Raw genomic sequence first — 13,644 nt, 5'->3', positions numbered from 1 at the left:
GTGTGTGTCTTGCAGACAGAGAGGGAATGACAAACATAAAGGCTAGTGAGTTGGGAACATGCAGCACAAAAAACATGAGAAATGATGAGAAGTAGTCAGGGAACCAGGCTGTGTGTGCGTCATCAGACGTTTTAAAAGGTGAACGCAGTTAGACGTCATATTGTAGCTAACCTGCATGTTAGCTGCTTAAAAAACACCTGATGACACAAACACGTTTTGTCACTTTTTAGCACCAGCTGGCCACAGATCAGCCAAACAGCATGAGCACAACTCCCAGATATAAACACACCCAATGGGCTGTACTTTTCAAAAACCAATAGTGAAGAAAAACAACATACTTTCACTGTGTATTCATACAAAGCTTCTTTAAACAGCATAGTTGTGTATGTATGTGTGTTTTTTCTCATGTCTTCCTCTCGTCATCGCCAACTGGTCACGGCAGACAGCTGCCCCTCCCTCAGCCAGATTCTGTTGGAGGGTCTTCCTGTTAAAAGGGAGTTTTTCCTTCCCACTGTCACCAATTTCTTGCTCAAATGGTTGGGATTTACCTCACAACATAAAGAGCCTTGGACCAACAGCTCTTTTTATTTGGAGCTATACAAATAAAGTTGAACTGAATTAAATGTACGTACAGAACAGAACGAGTGTTTTCTCATGACAGCCTGACTCCTTTAAATGCATCTTTCATGAAGCTGTTCACTGGCCACATTACATTATAATAATACTTACTGTAAACCTGGCCAAACACACAGGCACACACTGGTATCAGCCCTAAATGTGCAAACCTACTGTACACACTCATGATCATTAGTCTACATTGTTGCATCCCTGGCCTGTTTACTGTACACACATTAATCTCATTCAGTTACACAAAGGTGCTGAGATGGTAAGATTTGGTAAGCGTCGAGTTACCAAATCAAGATGCCCAACTTGTTGCTGTGGGTTATTTAAACTCTCAGCTGGGAGCAACAGAACGATACTGAATGGGTGATAATGAACATGTTAAATTGCATACTATATAAAATGAATACCAATCGTTGCATTTTATCTGGATTTTAAGGCTCTCTCTGAGAACAGTTCAGCAGTTAATGTGACTATAAAGCGCGATAAGCGTAATGCAGCCAGTGTCTCAGACACGACAGTGGAGTGAATATTTGATGACATCTAGCTGCTTCCTCTACAAAGGTTGAACACACTCATTGTAAATCACTTTAGAAAACCGTGTCTGACAAACGGATGGAAAGCAAAAACAAAACAGGTTTGAAAATTGTCACTACAAAGGTCGACCTACGCTTTGCACAGAGGTTTGTTCGGATACGGTTGCGCATCTGTTTGTTTTGAACTGTCCTGTTTTCTTCTACACTTTCACATTTCAAACCAGCCTCTGGACATGAGTCGAATAAAGCAGCCAATTTTCCCAACACGGAGGTCTGCACAATGCATGGTTGACATTTGGGAGTTGTGTGTGTGTGTGTGTCAACTCGTCTGCAGGCCTCCTCCAGCCTGCATTTAACCACAACACTCTTCTCTAAGACGGCTCGTGGAGATTTTTCTTGTATATTTAAGGGAAACAAAATCTCAGCTTGCAGAGGTGAGGTAAACTCTGGTCACTTGGGGACAGCTATGCAGGAATAAAAGTCAATCCAAAGGAAAGCATCCAGTGTAAGGCCTTTAATAAGTCAGTAACAACCTTCAGCCTTGATTACTCACAGACCCATTAGCTGTTAAAATACTGTTATATGTCACAATTGCAGCTACTCAGATCCAGTTTCAGTAAAAAAAATGTATCTGAACAAACAGAGTTCATGACTTGTGCTTTTTTGTATACTTGGTACCTTTGTGTGTGTGTCTGTGTGATATCCCCTTTAGAACAGCTCCCACTCCTGTGCTATGCATGGTCATTTGGGTTGAGGAACCACGCTCTGCTTGTAGGTGGTGCTGTCAGCTAACACGTCTGCTAAACCTGTCTGCCTTAGCTGCTAGAGCTAAGGAGGAAATGTTCATCTTCTAAAAAATGTAATTTAACAGTACAAAAAAACAACAGTTTTAATGAAATAACAGCTGCATCTGATGTGATTATTGATTGTTTGGATTGTGATAGACTGTGTGGAATAGGAAATTGTGCTAATATTGACATGACAGCATCATACAGGTATTGCAGGTTGCATATCCATGAGGTTCCACCACACCCCAAAAGTGCTCTGTTGGATTGAGATCTGATGGCTGTGGAGCTCATTTAAGTACACTGAAGTCACTGTAGTGTTCAAGAAACCAGTATGAGATTAAGTGCATTGTGACATGATGCTCAGCTGGTACTGTGGCAAGAAACCGAAAATCAAATTCAAATTCAAATTCAAATTCAAATTTTATTTGTCACGTACACAGTCATACACAGTACGATATGTAGTGAAATGCTTGGACAACTGCTCGTGACCTAAAGAAAACAAAAAAGGAAAAGGCTATGAATAAGATAGGAAATAAATATGAAAAATTAAAAAGGGTAAATTTAACTATCCATCCATTCGCTTCCGCTTATCCTTTTCAGGGTCGCGGGGGGCGCTGGAGCCTATCCCAGCTGTCATAGGGCGAGAGGCAGGGTACACCCTGGACAGGTCGCCAGTCTGTCGCAGGGCTAACACACAGAGACAGACAACCATTCACACTCACATTCACACCTAGTGGCAATTTGGATTATCCAATTAACCTATCCCCACAAGCTGCATGTCTTTGGACGGTGGGAGGAAGCCGGAGTACCCGGAGAGAACCCACGCAAACACGGGGAGAACATGCAAACTCCACACAGAAAGACCCCGGCCTGATGGTGGAATTGAACTCAGGACCTTCTTGCTGTGCGGCAACAGTGCTAACCACCGTGCCACCTGTGCAATAGATAAGAGGAAAAAATATAAATTAAAGTTAAAATGAAATAAGTACAACTACAAATTAGAATGAAGGGTAAATTTAACTGGGAGAATAAGATAAAATATATAAATTAAAGTTGAAAATAAAATAACTGTACAACAAAATACACAATATAGAACTATATAAGAATGTATGAAGAAATATAAATAAATATATACACAATAACAGCAGCATATACACAATAACAGCAGCATATACACAATAACAGCAGCATATACACAATTAAAATTACACCACCACCAGATGCAAGACAAGATGGATTCATACTTTTATCTTGTTTGCACCAAATTCTGACCCTTCATCTTTCATCCCTATTCTAATGCTCAGATTGAACTTCAGCAGGTCGTCTTGACCGTGTCTACATGCCTAAATGCGCTGATTTACCGCCACACGATTGGCTTAGATGTCTGCACAAATGAGCAGTTAACCTCTTAAGCACCCACACACCCAAAGATGGGAGCAAAAGGGAGGAGATTGCGGAGATCAGAAAACTGCTGGAGGCTTAACAGCTTAAAGCAGTGTGTCTAATAAAGTGGCCAGTAAGTTTATTTATTAAAACATGAAGATTCCTCCACCAATTTGAATTAGCAGAGTCAGTACTTCATGACTCCTCATACAATATAAATGTGGGTAAAGTCACCAGAAGGTGACAAACTCATTGTGAAGAAATCCACAGGGGAGAAGATGACAGACAGCAGCAGGAAGGTAATCATATAATTAATTAATTATGTAACAGGTAATCGATATTTGTAAGCAGTGTAGCTTCCAGCAACACTGATCTACTCTTTAAGGATTTACACTCTAGAACGTACTCTAGAGTTTCACTTTTTTCATATCTGTGACCAACACTCAGGGCTGATCAGCATTACAGGTCACAAAGCTAATGGCCACCCTTCATGTGTGTACACAAAACTAAGCGCACAAGAAACAGGCAGAGCATTTGACCACATGTAATTGTGGGTGAGCACGGATGTATCTGTGTGTGTTATTTCTTCTAGGTCAGTGTGAAGACAACCACAGAGAGCACGCTCTGTTCCGTCGGTCACGGTCCAGTGCAATCAGTAGTCGACACTGCTTCTGCACGCACCCATTGTGTGCTTGAGCAGAGTTTGTGTGAGAGGGAGAACAAAAAAGATAATAAACAACGTGTTGTTTGATCAGTCAGTGAGTTAATTTGCATATGTATGTCGCTACTTACGGCTCCATTTTAATCCCTCCCCATTCCTGTTTCTATCCCTCCCTACATTTCCATAGTAAAGAAACATGATAAGGAGACGTTTACGCCACGGCTTTTTGGCAGAGCTGCTCTAACACACAAATGCCCATCAGACCTTGGACATTTTCCCTTTTTCTGTGATCAAAGCACATCATAATGACCCGTAAGGATGCCAAACTGTTGCATATTATTGCAAAAAAAAAAACCACATACATGCATGTAGACACACACAGTTCCACAGAGTCATCCACATGTACAGTAAATGCTGGATATTACCATCATTGAGTGTTATACTAATCAGTCTTTAAGTGTTCCCTCTTCCCTATTTTTTCATAGATCTATTAAAGATCAGGGCCAGTAAGAGCTGCAGCTGAGAGTTGAAGCTGGCTCTCACTGGTCCTCTCCAATATACACCAACTTCAGTTTTTTTCAGCTATGCTATTGAATATTGTTATTTTGCGAGGTTATGCCTGGCCATTGAAAAAAAAAGAAAAGAAAAGCAGACAATCGCTGCTCTTCTGCATCGATTTCACCACAACATCTATTTCTCGCAGGAATGGGAGCACGAGAGCTGAGTGTTTGCAATTTGGAGAAACCTATTCCCGCAACCAACCGTACCCTGATGAAAACACAGGAGTGCTCTTGCTCCGTGGAGTACACACAGATCTTGTAACCATATGAGAGCAGATTAGAAGCAAAGACTGTTATGTATTGTATACCTAATGGTCATCTATTCAGCTATTATACTTATCTCTGTCCAAGTGGAACAAGATGTTACCGCTGCGATGACGAAGCATCCCAGCGGTAACATCTGACAAAGCTTTATTCTTCATTAGTCCCCCAACAGACCACAAACAAGACAAGACTATACAGTGCTGCTGCCTTCATTTTCACCATTTCAGGCCATTTTGACTGTCAAGAAAAAAAATCCCCATTACATCCATGTCTTTGATCCCTAAAATCTACTCAGGGATAAAAGGAACAAGGACTGTGAAGTTTAAGGTATTTTTTTAAAATAAAAACACTGAACCTAGTGCCGGTACCAAAGGGAATCAAGCATAGGCTGTATATAAACAATGGACAACGCCACTGACATTTGTGGACTTACATTTTGATGATTTGAGTTGACCTCATCACCATCACAACTCCCATGATCATCATTGGGAGACACAATAATCGATAGACAGCCACACCATGATGCATGTATTCTGTATACCCAGGGGTAAACATACAGAATACACGCATCATTGCTATTCTGTATTTTACTGTTAAGCCCAACAACCTCAACAGCCTCCAGTTCAATCTCGGGCTCAGCCCTGACTGCTACTTTAAGCTGGTCAGTTGTAAGCAATATCAAATTTTGATTTTGACTCACATCTCAAAGCTTATCCAGTACAGATTCTTACATCTAAGATCCGCCTTCAGCTGGTCTGCTTTTCACTTCTCTTTATGCTTCTCTTCACTGGGTTCCATTAAAGCTCAGAATCTGTGTTAAAACTTTATCAATAACTATTAAAGTCCTACATGGCCATGCTCCTGCTGCTATATAGCAGACCTACTGAGCCCGGCTTCCCTGATCATTCAATCGGGACCTCTTAACTGTTACACACTCCATTTTAAAACCAGAGGCGATCGCACTTTTTAGGTTGCAACACCTAAAATTTTGGATCAGCCATCCGCAGCCCTGAATGCTGAAAACTGCTGAAAATTCATTTTTATAAATTGCCTTTTCCTTAATTTTTATATTTGGCTTTGGTTTGATTCTAATACGTGCATGGAAGTATGCATGTGGGACTAGAAGTATGACCTTATGTTTGACTGTATGCTGGGAACTGAAAACTTATCTTTAATGTGTGGTTTTATCCAAACATTGCAGCACTTTATAATTGTGTGTTTTAAAAAGTGCTGTAAACATAAGTAATGTAGAATGAACATCACGCAGTATTCACTAAGACTTAAGTAAGTGAAGCTATAAACTCGTTAAGGAAGTGTTTACTGAGGTGCTAAATTACAACACGAGGAGTCGTCTTTAGTCTTGGACACGTTTGTTTTTGCAAAACAGACGAGTCACGGTTTGCTGGTTATTAGCAAAAAAACAACAACACAAGTTTAACACAATTTTGCATTAGAGCATATCAGGACCTGGAAGTTAATTCCATATTTTACACACAGTCTATGGAGTCAATGTGGCACTCCATTTATCCATCCATCTTCTTTGGTTTATTCAAGTCACAGTCATGGGGGTGCTGGAGCCGATCCCAGCTGTCATAGGGTGAGAGGCAAAGTAGACCCTGGACATGTCTCCGGCCTGTCTCAAGTCTCAGCAGCACACTTTGTGGCTCAAAGTCTTCAGCTTGTATCTGATTTACTTCCCACTCATGTTAAACCATGGCCAAACTATCACAAACTACTCAGGTTCATAATCTTTTAGATTTTCAGCATGAAATTGCAAAGTCACAAACCAATGACCAAATACTCAGGATAGATACATATTTCACTCACAACACAGCAAGAAGACTACTCTTGCGCTGATTTTGTCGTTTCTAGAGTTGGGCAATGTCTACTGAACTCCTTCATGACAACATTTACAGTTCAATATCCTAAACAGGCATCAGGATGTAACGACAGACTACTTGCAATAAACGCACTATAGTATTTTTTAATTATTTTTATGCACCTAAACTAACAGATGTTTTTACTGAAGCACTGTGGCTAAATAAGCTTCTTTTATACTTGAGCAAATCAGGTACAAAGAGACATTCACAACAGTCATCCTATTCCTCGATTTGTTGTTTTATTCCCCAGTTTATTCGTAGCATGCACATTTTTCTGGTGCTTACAAATATCTCTAGGAAATATCTTCTCTGTCCAGAAAGAAGTTTGGAATAGGCGAGTGCTTAAACCCAGTTTTAAGGCACCAAAAAGCAACATTATGGTGACACTGATAATATGCAAATACCTTAATATAATAAGTATTGGAGATTGTGGTATAATTTATTTAAAAGCTGATGTCCTGTCCCCAACTGGTACTTTTGTTTTGCCCACATCTGTCTGTCCATCTGTTTACTTATTTTCTATTGTTGAGTAACTACAGAACAACAGATGCAATCAAATCCCAAACCGATGTACCATCGCGAGGGACAGTGCAATAGCAGATTCCCTAATAACACGCCATCCATCACAATCGCACTCAGTTCTAATAGCGGTTTTATTGTATTACAGCCTGTCACACAACTGAGACACGCAGACACAGCAGCAGGCTCATTCGCCACACTCCCAGCATCCTCGCATACACACAGACGAGCCATGGGCATCGCTCTCTCTGTCTCTCTCTAACTCACAACAACATATTTATTATATAATCAGCCAGATGATTCAGGCTATCAGAGGTGAAGGATGAAAAGAGGCTTTTTTCGTAGACAGCACAGCACACATCCTATCATGATGTAAGAAAAGACATTGTCTGGGTTTTTGGGAGTAACACACTAATGTGGAGAGGCTTGAATGTTGTTGTTGGGTTGTTTTTGTTCCTTCTGAACTTTGGAGACATCTCTGAGCAGTGAAATAAATGCATCAGGATATTTGACCCTGCTGGTTTTTAAATTACAGGTTTCATCTTCAGGAGACCTGATTTGGTCAGTAATTGACCTAATTGTATGACAAACAAGGCGTTTTTTAATGATTTAGAAGAATACTTTATCGTTTACACAAATTCACACACACTTTAAGTCCCTGATGTGACCAATATTCTGACTGCAGGAGGCAAAATGCACCTGAATCACCGCAACTTTCTTTAGAAACATGTTAAAGACAATTGATGAGGTCACGGTGAAGTTTTTTCACACTTGTTTGAAATCCTACCGTGGGTGAGGTCAGCCGCCTCAGGCTCTCCCCCAGCGAGTCGAGGTTCACCCTTCTCCTCCTGGTGACCCTCTTGTGGGGTCCGCCGGGTGCTTGCTCCTCACCCGCCGGGCACACGGTCCTCTCGGCGGGGCTGCGGCCGTTCCAGAGCACCGCTCTGTGGGAGGAGGGGAAGGAAGAGAAGGGGCACCCTCGGATCTCCTCCGCCGGCTCCAACCCGCCGTCCCCTCCGTCTCCCCCGGGGCTTTCGAGCCCACAGTCCGAGCCCACCGAGCTGCTGAACGACTCGGAGGAGATCTTGCGCGACGACGAGGACATGGTGGTGGTTGTGCTGCTGAGAAGAAGAGGAGGAGGAGGAGGATGGTGATGATGATAACAGTGGCGGTGTTAAGGATGAGGATGATGCTACAGTCGGCTCCGTACCACGTCCACCTGTACACCGGGGAGTCATCAGATAGTGGGGGGAGGGAGGGCTGGCTGGTTGAGAGGAAAGGCTTGTGTGTATGTGTGTGATTATGCGCGCATGCTGTGTCGGTGTGCGGGTGAGATAATGTCCAGTCCTGCCCGTGTCTGTGTATGCATATGAGACGCGTCTGCCTGCGTGTGAGACGCGGGGAAAGAGAGAGAGAGGAGGGGGTGAGGTCGACTGAGAGCGAGAGCACTAACAGCACTCAAGCATTTATGAAGGGGGAGGGTATCACCTCTTTAAAACCGTCTTCCGTTACCCCCCTAAAAAACGTCCTCCTCGCCGCTCCCCCGGGTGGCCAAACACTCCAGCGGATGCTTCCGATTAAAAATGAGGAGCGGAAGAATTCATCACGCCCGGCAACAGTGTTTATTTTTAATAAAAGACGCAACTATTTTGAAGGACATGTCCCCCTAATTGCCGAAACTGCAGAGCATAACGCGCTGGTCCACCGATAATCCAAACACATGGTAATTATTCCTCTTGCACGCGGGAGAATTTAACAGCGTCAGAAAAAAAAATGTAACGTATCTTCCTTTTTTTTCTCCTCACGCTGCCCAGAAATCCCCAAAGTCACCGCAGATGTGAGATGCGTCTGCTTCCCTCTCTCTCCTCCTCCTCCTCCTGCTCTTAGTCCTCTGCGACAGCGGTTCTCTTGTCGGTCCTCCAGCTGCTAACCGCAGTCCGGGCATTCCTCCATCTTTTTATTTCCGCTCCTTCACGGCAGCTCCTTGGCCCTTTTTTTGTTGCTTTAAGAAGTGGCCGGGGTAGAGGTGAGCTAGAAAGGTAAAAGCGCGCGCGAGAGTGAGCGCGAAAGGTGAGCCAGCAGTAGCAGCACGCGCCAGCGGTGCTTCTAATCTGCGAAGCACGCGCTGTGAAGTACGCGTCAACGCGCTACTCTGCGCTGGAAAACAAACCAGAGCCAATCGATAGACAGACGGAGTTGGGCAATGTCATAGTCTGTGTACTTTAGTTTATTTATTTTTGTATTACAAGTTTTATTTTGTAATTATTATTACTTTTATTTATTATTTATTATTATGTCTTTCGTATTAGGAATTAGAGCCATTTTCATACATAACCCCCCCCACACACACACCCACACACACAGACACACACACTCACGCACGCACACATTGGACAAAAGTAATTGGACAATGACAAACTGACATAACTGAAGAGCAGTTAACTAGTCAGTAGGTTGCTGGTTCGCTTCCTGACTGCTCAAGCCTTCATGGGATGTTAGATAGACGCACTGAAAGCAGTGCTTGTGTGAAGGAGTTATGTTGTATAAAGTGCTCGGGAAAAGCGTTAAATGAAAAGGCGCCAAGTGAGGGCTGTTCCCTAAAATAGCTAGCAAAAGTAGCTCATAAGATTATAAAGGGACCTGGGCTTCCATTTCAGTGAGTGTGGGAAGCACATCCGCCATGAAGGATATACTACCAATGCTTTGAATGCACCGGATAGTCTTCATTAAACTTTAAATGTTTATTAATACAGAATCAGTATTGATCATTTTTGATTCCAACACTGCCATTTTCACTTTCAATAAAATAGATTTAAATCACTGTGGTTGTGTGTTTTCAGATCTTAAGTAAAAAGTGACGTTACCTTGGATGAAAGCAGATGTTTTCTCCAAAAACAAAAAGCAAAAAACATGCTCTCTGAAACAGTAATTAAAGACAAATCAACTATTCATTCATTTCAAATAGGCTATTCATACATTCTCAATTGATCTGTAGTTCAAAATGTGTTGTAGACTCTACTGTGAATGTGTGTAATATGAACACCATGTAAAGTATTAAAGACAATAATTTTGTTTAAAATTATGTTAGTTTGTCCATTTACTTTTGAGCAACCGGAAAAGGGGTGAAATATAAAAATGGCTGTAATTAGTACACAGTGAATGCAATACTTTTACATTAAATGAATTAAAGATGGAAGTCTCCATACTGTCATTAACATGGTTTCATAATTGTGAAATCTTGGCAGACAACAGTCTGCTCCTCAATTAACTAACAGGAAATGGCACTCGAGCAGCATCTGATTGTAATCAAACAACAGCCGTGGTCAATAAGCCAGGTCTGTGGCAATGTGCCAGATATGTTCAGCTCGGGTTTACATGGACGAACATGGCTCTAAAGGGTGATAATGGAGCTCGCGGCGGTGGCACATGCTTGCTGTATCTGATCAGAGGACAGAATGACGATCAGTCTGGCGCTAACAACAGTCGCGACCTTGACCTCTATTAGCAGATCATGTTCATTAATGGCCCCAATGGACCAATCAGAAAGACACTGAGTCAGACAGACATAGTGCATGTATATGCTCACACACCCTAACACAATTTCATGAGGGTGCGCGCTAATTCATTTGACTTTCTGGAGCAGCGTGACCCCAATCCACTGCATATCATTTTATTTTTTCTCTTCTCTCTAACTCACACCCACACACTTTCTCTTGTGCATAGACAACCACACACTCACACACACACGAACGGCTTCTTTTTCTTTCCTTATCTGTCTGCATCAGTCTGCCATCCATCAGTCATAATGTGGGTATTTAATAAAGCCAACACTACAATAGAATAAATGATGTTCCAAAGGAGATAAGCCTACCAGCTCAGAGACTGCCTCGAGCTGGCTGCCAGCCATCTAAAGCTAAGTACAGACAGGGCAACAGATCACTGGCTGTGCTATCATGGAAGCAGAACAGATAGAAAGGGCAACTATTGAAATACTGTGGTAATCTCCTTCAATAGGCGCATGTAACACGGATGCCATTAGACAATAGAAATGTCATCATTGAAATAACGGATGAAGCAGTCCAACCTTGAGTGTTCTTGGCACAGCTCCTTGCTTTTCCTACAGAATTAAAAAAGGATTGATGGATGCACAGTACGTGTTCGCAATGGTGGATGGACGGGCTGACAGATGAGGTCAGGCAGGAGTCTACGTGGAGTATGATGTGATCTGTGGTGAGAGTGGGGAGCAGGGGGAAGAGAGTCTGGAGAGGTGGAAGTATGCACTGGACAGAAGAGGAATGAAAGTCAGTAGAAGTAAAACAGATTACGTCTGTGAAGGTTCTCGGTCATCCAGGTCATCGTAGTCAAAGGAGCTTGCAAAGAAAAGCGTCTGGACTTCTTTAAGTTGCTTGAAGACATTTCACCTCTCATCCGAGAAGCTTCTTCAGTTCTAAGGTCAAATGGTGGAGAGTCCCAGATTTAAACCTAGTGGGAATTTCCCTCCAAAGAGGGACAAAGGACCCCCGATGATCCTCTACCTAATCACATGAGCCAAGGTGTGAAAGCGGGTTTAGGTCACAATCAGCCAGGGTTTCGGGTGAGCTCATTGTGAAACCTGGCTCCACCTTATCATGTGATTTCCTGAGGTCAGATGGCCCAGGATGTGAGTGGGCATTAAGGCGTCTGGGAAGGGAACTCAAAACTGGATAATAGATGGCAGACAGTTGGTGTCGTAAACCACCGCCTCTGTTCAAAGATGGTCGCTCACAGTGGACGTAGATGGCTTCTTTCACTCCTCTTTCAAACCATCTGTCCTCTCTGTCCAAAATGTGAACATTGGCATCCTTGAAAGAGTGACCTTTATCCTTAAGATGCAGATGGACTGCTGAGTCTTGTCCTGTGGAGGTGGCTCTTCTATGTTGTGCCATGCGCTTGTGAAGTGGCTGTTTGGTCTCTCCAATGTAGAGGTCTGGACATTCCTCGCTGCACTGTACAGCATACACCACGTAACGTGCAAAAGAGGGGTGACGGCACGCAGGGTGGAGTGGGTGGAGAAAAGTGAATTTATGAAAATGACTAAAAAGCATCTTGTGATGATTTTTCAGGCAACAGCCAACCCTGGAAAATAAATAGTTTTAACTCTTCATATGGGCAAAGTTAGAAAATACATAAATCTGAGTGACAGGATCTTAAAAGATGAAAGGGAACACTTGCACCATGGCTCTTTCTACTCAGACCACACGTGTCTTCTGACCTGACCTCAATTACGATCCCTGGAAAGTTGCGCATCTGTATTTTGCATGACTGATGAAATCTATCTGCAGAACAGACAGAGGCAGAACTATAAACCGCCACAACGGCCCACTCACAACCAGCTTTCCAGTAGTTCATTCCACAGTACTGCACACCAGCAGACTCAAAAAATAAAACAATACCAGCCATACTGTCACACAATTTAACCAGTGCAGTACAACACACACAGAATGAGAAGTATTTAAATCCATACTTGTGAAATGGAGCAAAAACCCACATATAGACAAAGCCACACAGGAAACAGCATCACTTAGTTTAAGCCAGTAAAAGATGAGATGCGTGTAGTTATGGAATGCACAAAGATAAGAAAGGTTCAGGCCCATGGCACAGACCAGTGAGTCATGCCTTTAAGATCCTTTCGTTCTGCTGCGCGTGTGTCTGTGGCGAGCGCTGCTAAGCAGGCATGTCGGTTTCAATTTTGTGACGCAGAAGACATACACTCATGTTATTGTCTTATCTCTCTGTCAAATATCTACCTCCTGTCTAAACTGAGGCAGAGTGGGTGGGGGCATAAATGAACCAAAAGCTACAGCAGATGCAACAGGATGGTGCCGGGGGTTTGCAGAATACCAGGAGTCAGGCCAGCTAAGGCAGAGATGGGAGAAGACAAATGGCTGATTTGGTCATAAATCTGCCAGAAGCCAATCTAATTGGCCATAACCGTACATCACTCCACGCCACTCTGACGCTATTAACCGTGAAACTGTGCCTCTCTGACACATGTACAAAATAAACAACCTGCTTTACTGGTCATGAGGATGTTTTTTTTTAAGTTCAACCAGGGTTAAAGAGTAGGAAATTGCATAAAGGAGTATGTCATAGATTTAGCCAAATTTCCACGTAAATGACCGGAATGTGACCCAACTTTTGATTTCACGTATTGAGTGATGGCTTTGTTTTGTTTTTTTGTCAGCTGCATCACGTTCATGGCGGTAAGTGCAGCCTATTTATGCCAAAACTGTCACTCAGATGCACATAGAAAAAGAAAAAATAATAAACAACACACAGACTATTGATCGCTCATAAAAACAACAATAATAACACATAACACTGCCTTTTCAGGGAAATGAAATTTTGTCAGTGCTCATACTACAAGTAAGGGGCAATCTCCCTGGTCTCATA

At 42.6% G+C, this 13,644-nt stretch overlaps 1 protein-coding gene across 3 annotated transcripts in view; it reads right to left on the bottom strand.

Annotated features, from left to right (window-relative positions):
- Positions 1-9,351, bottom strand: part of gucy1a2 (guanylate cyclase 1, soluble, alpha 2) — a 50,190-nt gene extending 40,839 nt beyond the window's left edge. Inside the window, exons 1-2 of one of the 3 annotated variants that reach the window (XM_005948884.3) lie at positions 8,423-9,351; positions 8,000-8,333 (exon numbers count right to left, since the gene is read on the bottom strand). In XM_005948884.3, coding sequence (XP_005948946.1) covers positions 8,000-8,317 — 318 coding nt within the window. In that variant the 5' untranslated portion in view covers positions 8,318-8,333; positions 8,423-9,351. Of the gene's footprint in view, positions 1-7,999 lie in introns of all 3 variants that reach the window. The other 2 variants (XM_014329783.2, XM_042214890.1) reach the window with 2 other exon arrangements.
- Positions 9,352-13,644: the final 4,293 nt, after the last annotated feature.

The sequence above is a fragment of the Haplochromis burtoni genome, unplaced genomic scaffold (assembly GCF_018398535.1).
Source record: "Haplochromis burtoni strain Fernald_Lab_line unplaced genomic scaffold, NCSU_Asbu1 Contig_623, whole genome shotgun sequence".
Taxonomy (NCBI): Eukaryota; Metazoa; Chordata; class Actinopteri; order Cichliformes; family Cichlidae; genus Haplochromis; species Haplochromis burtoni.
The sequence above is the reverse complement of the archived record's forward strand: the minus strand, read 5'-3'. Positions and strand labels throughout refer to the sequence as shown.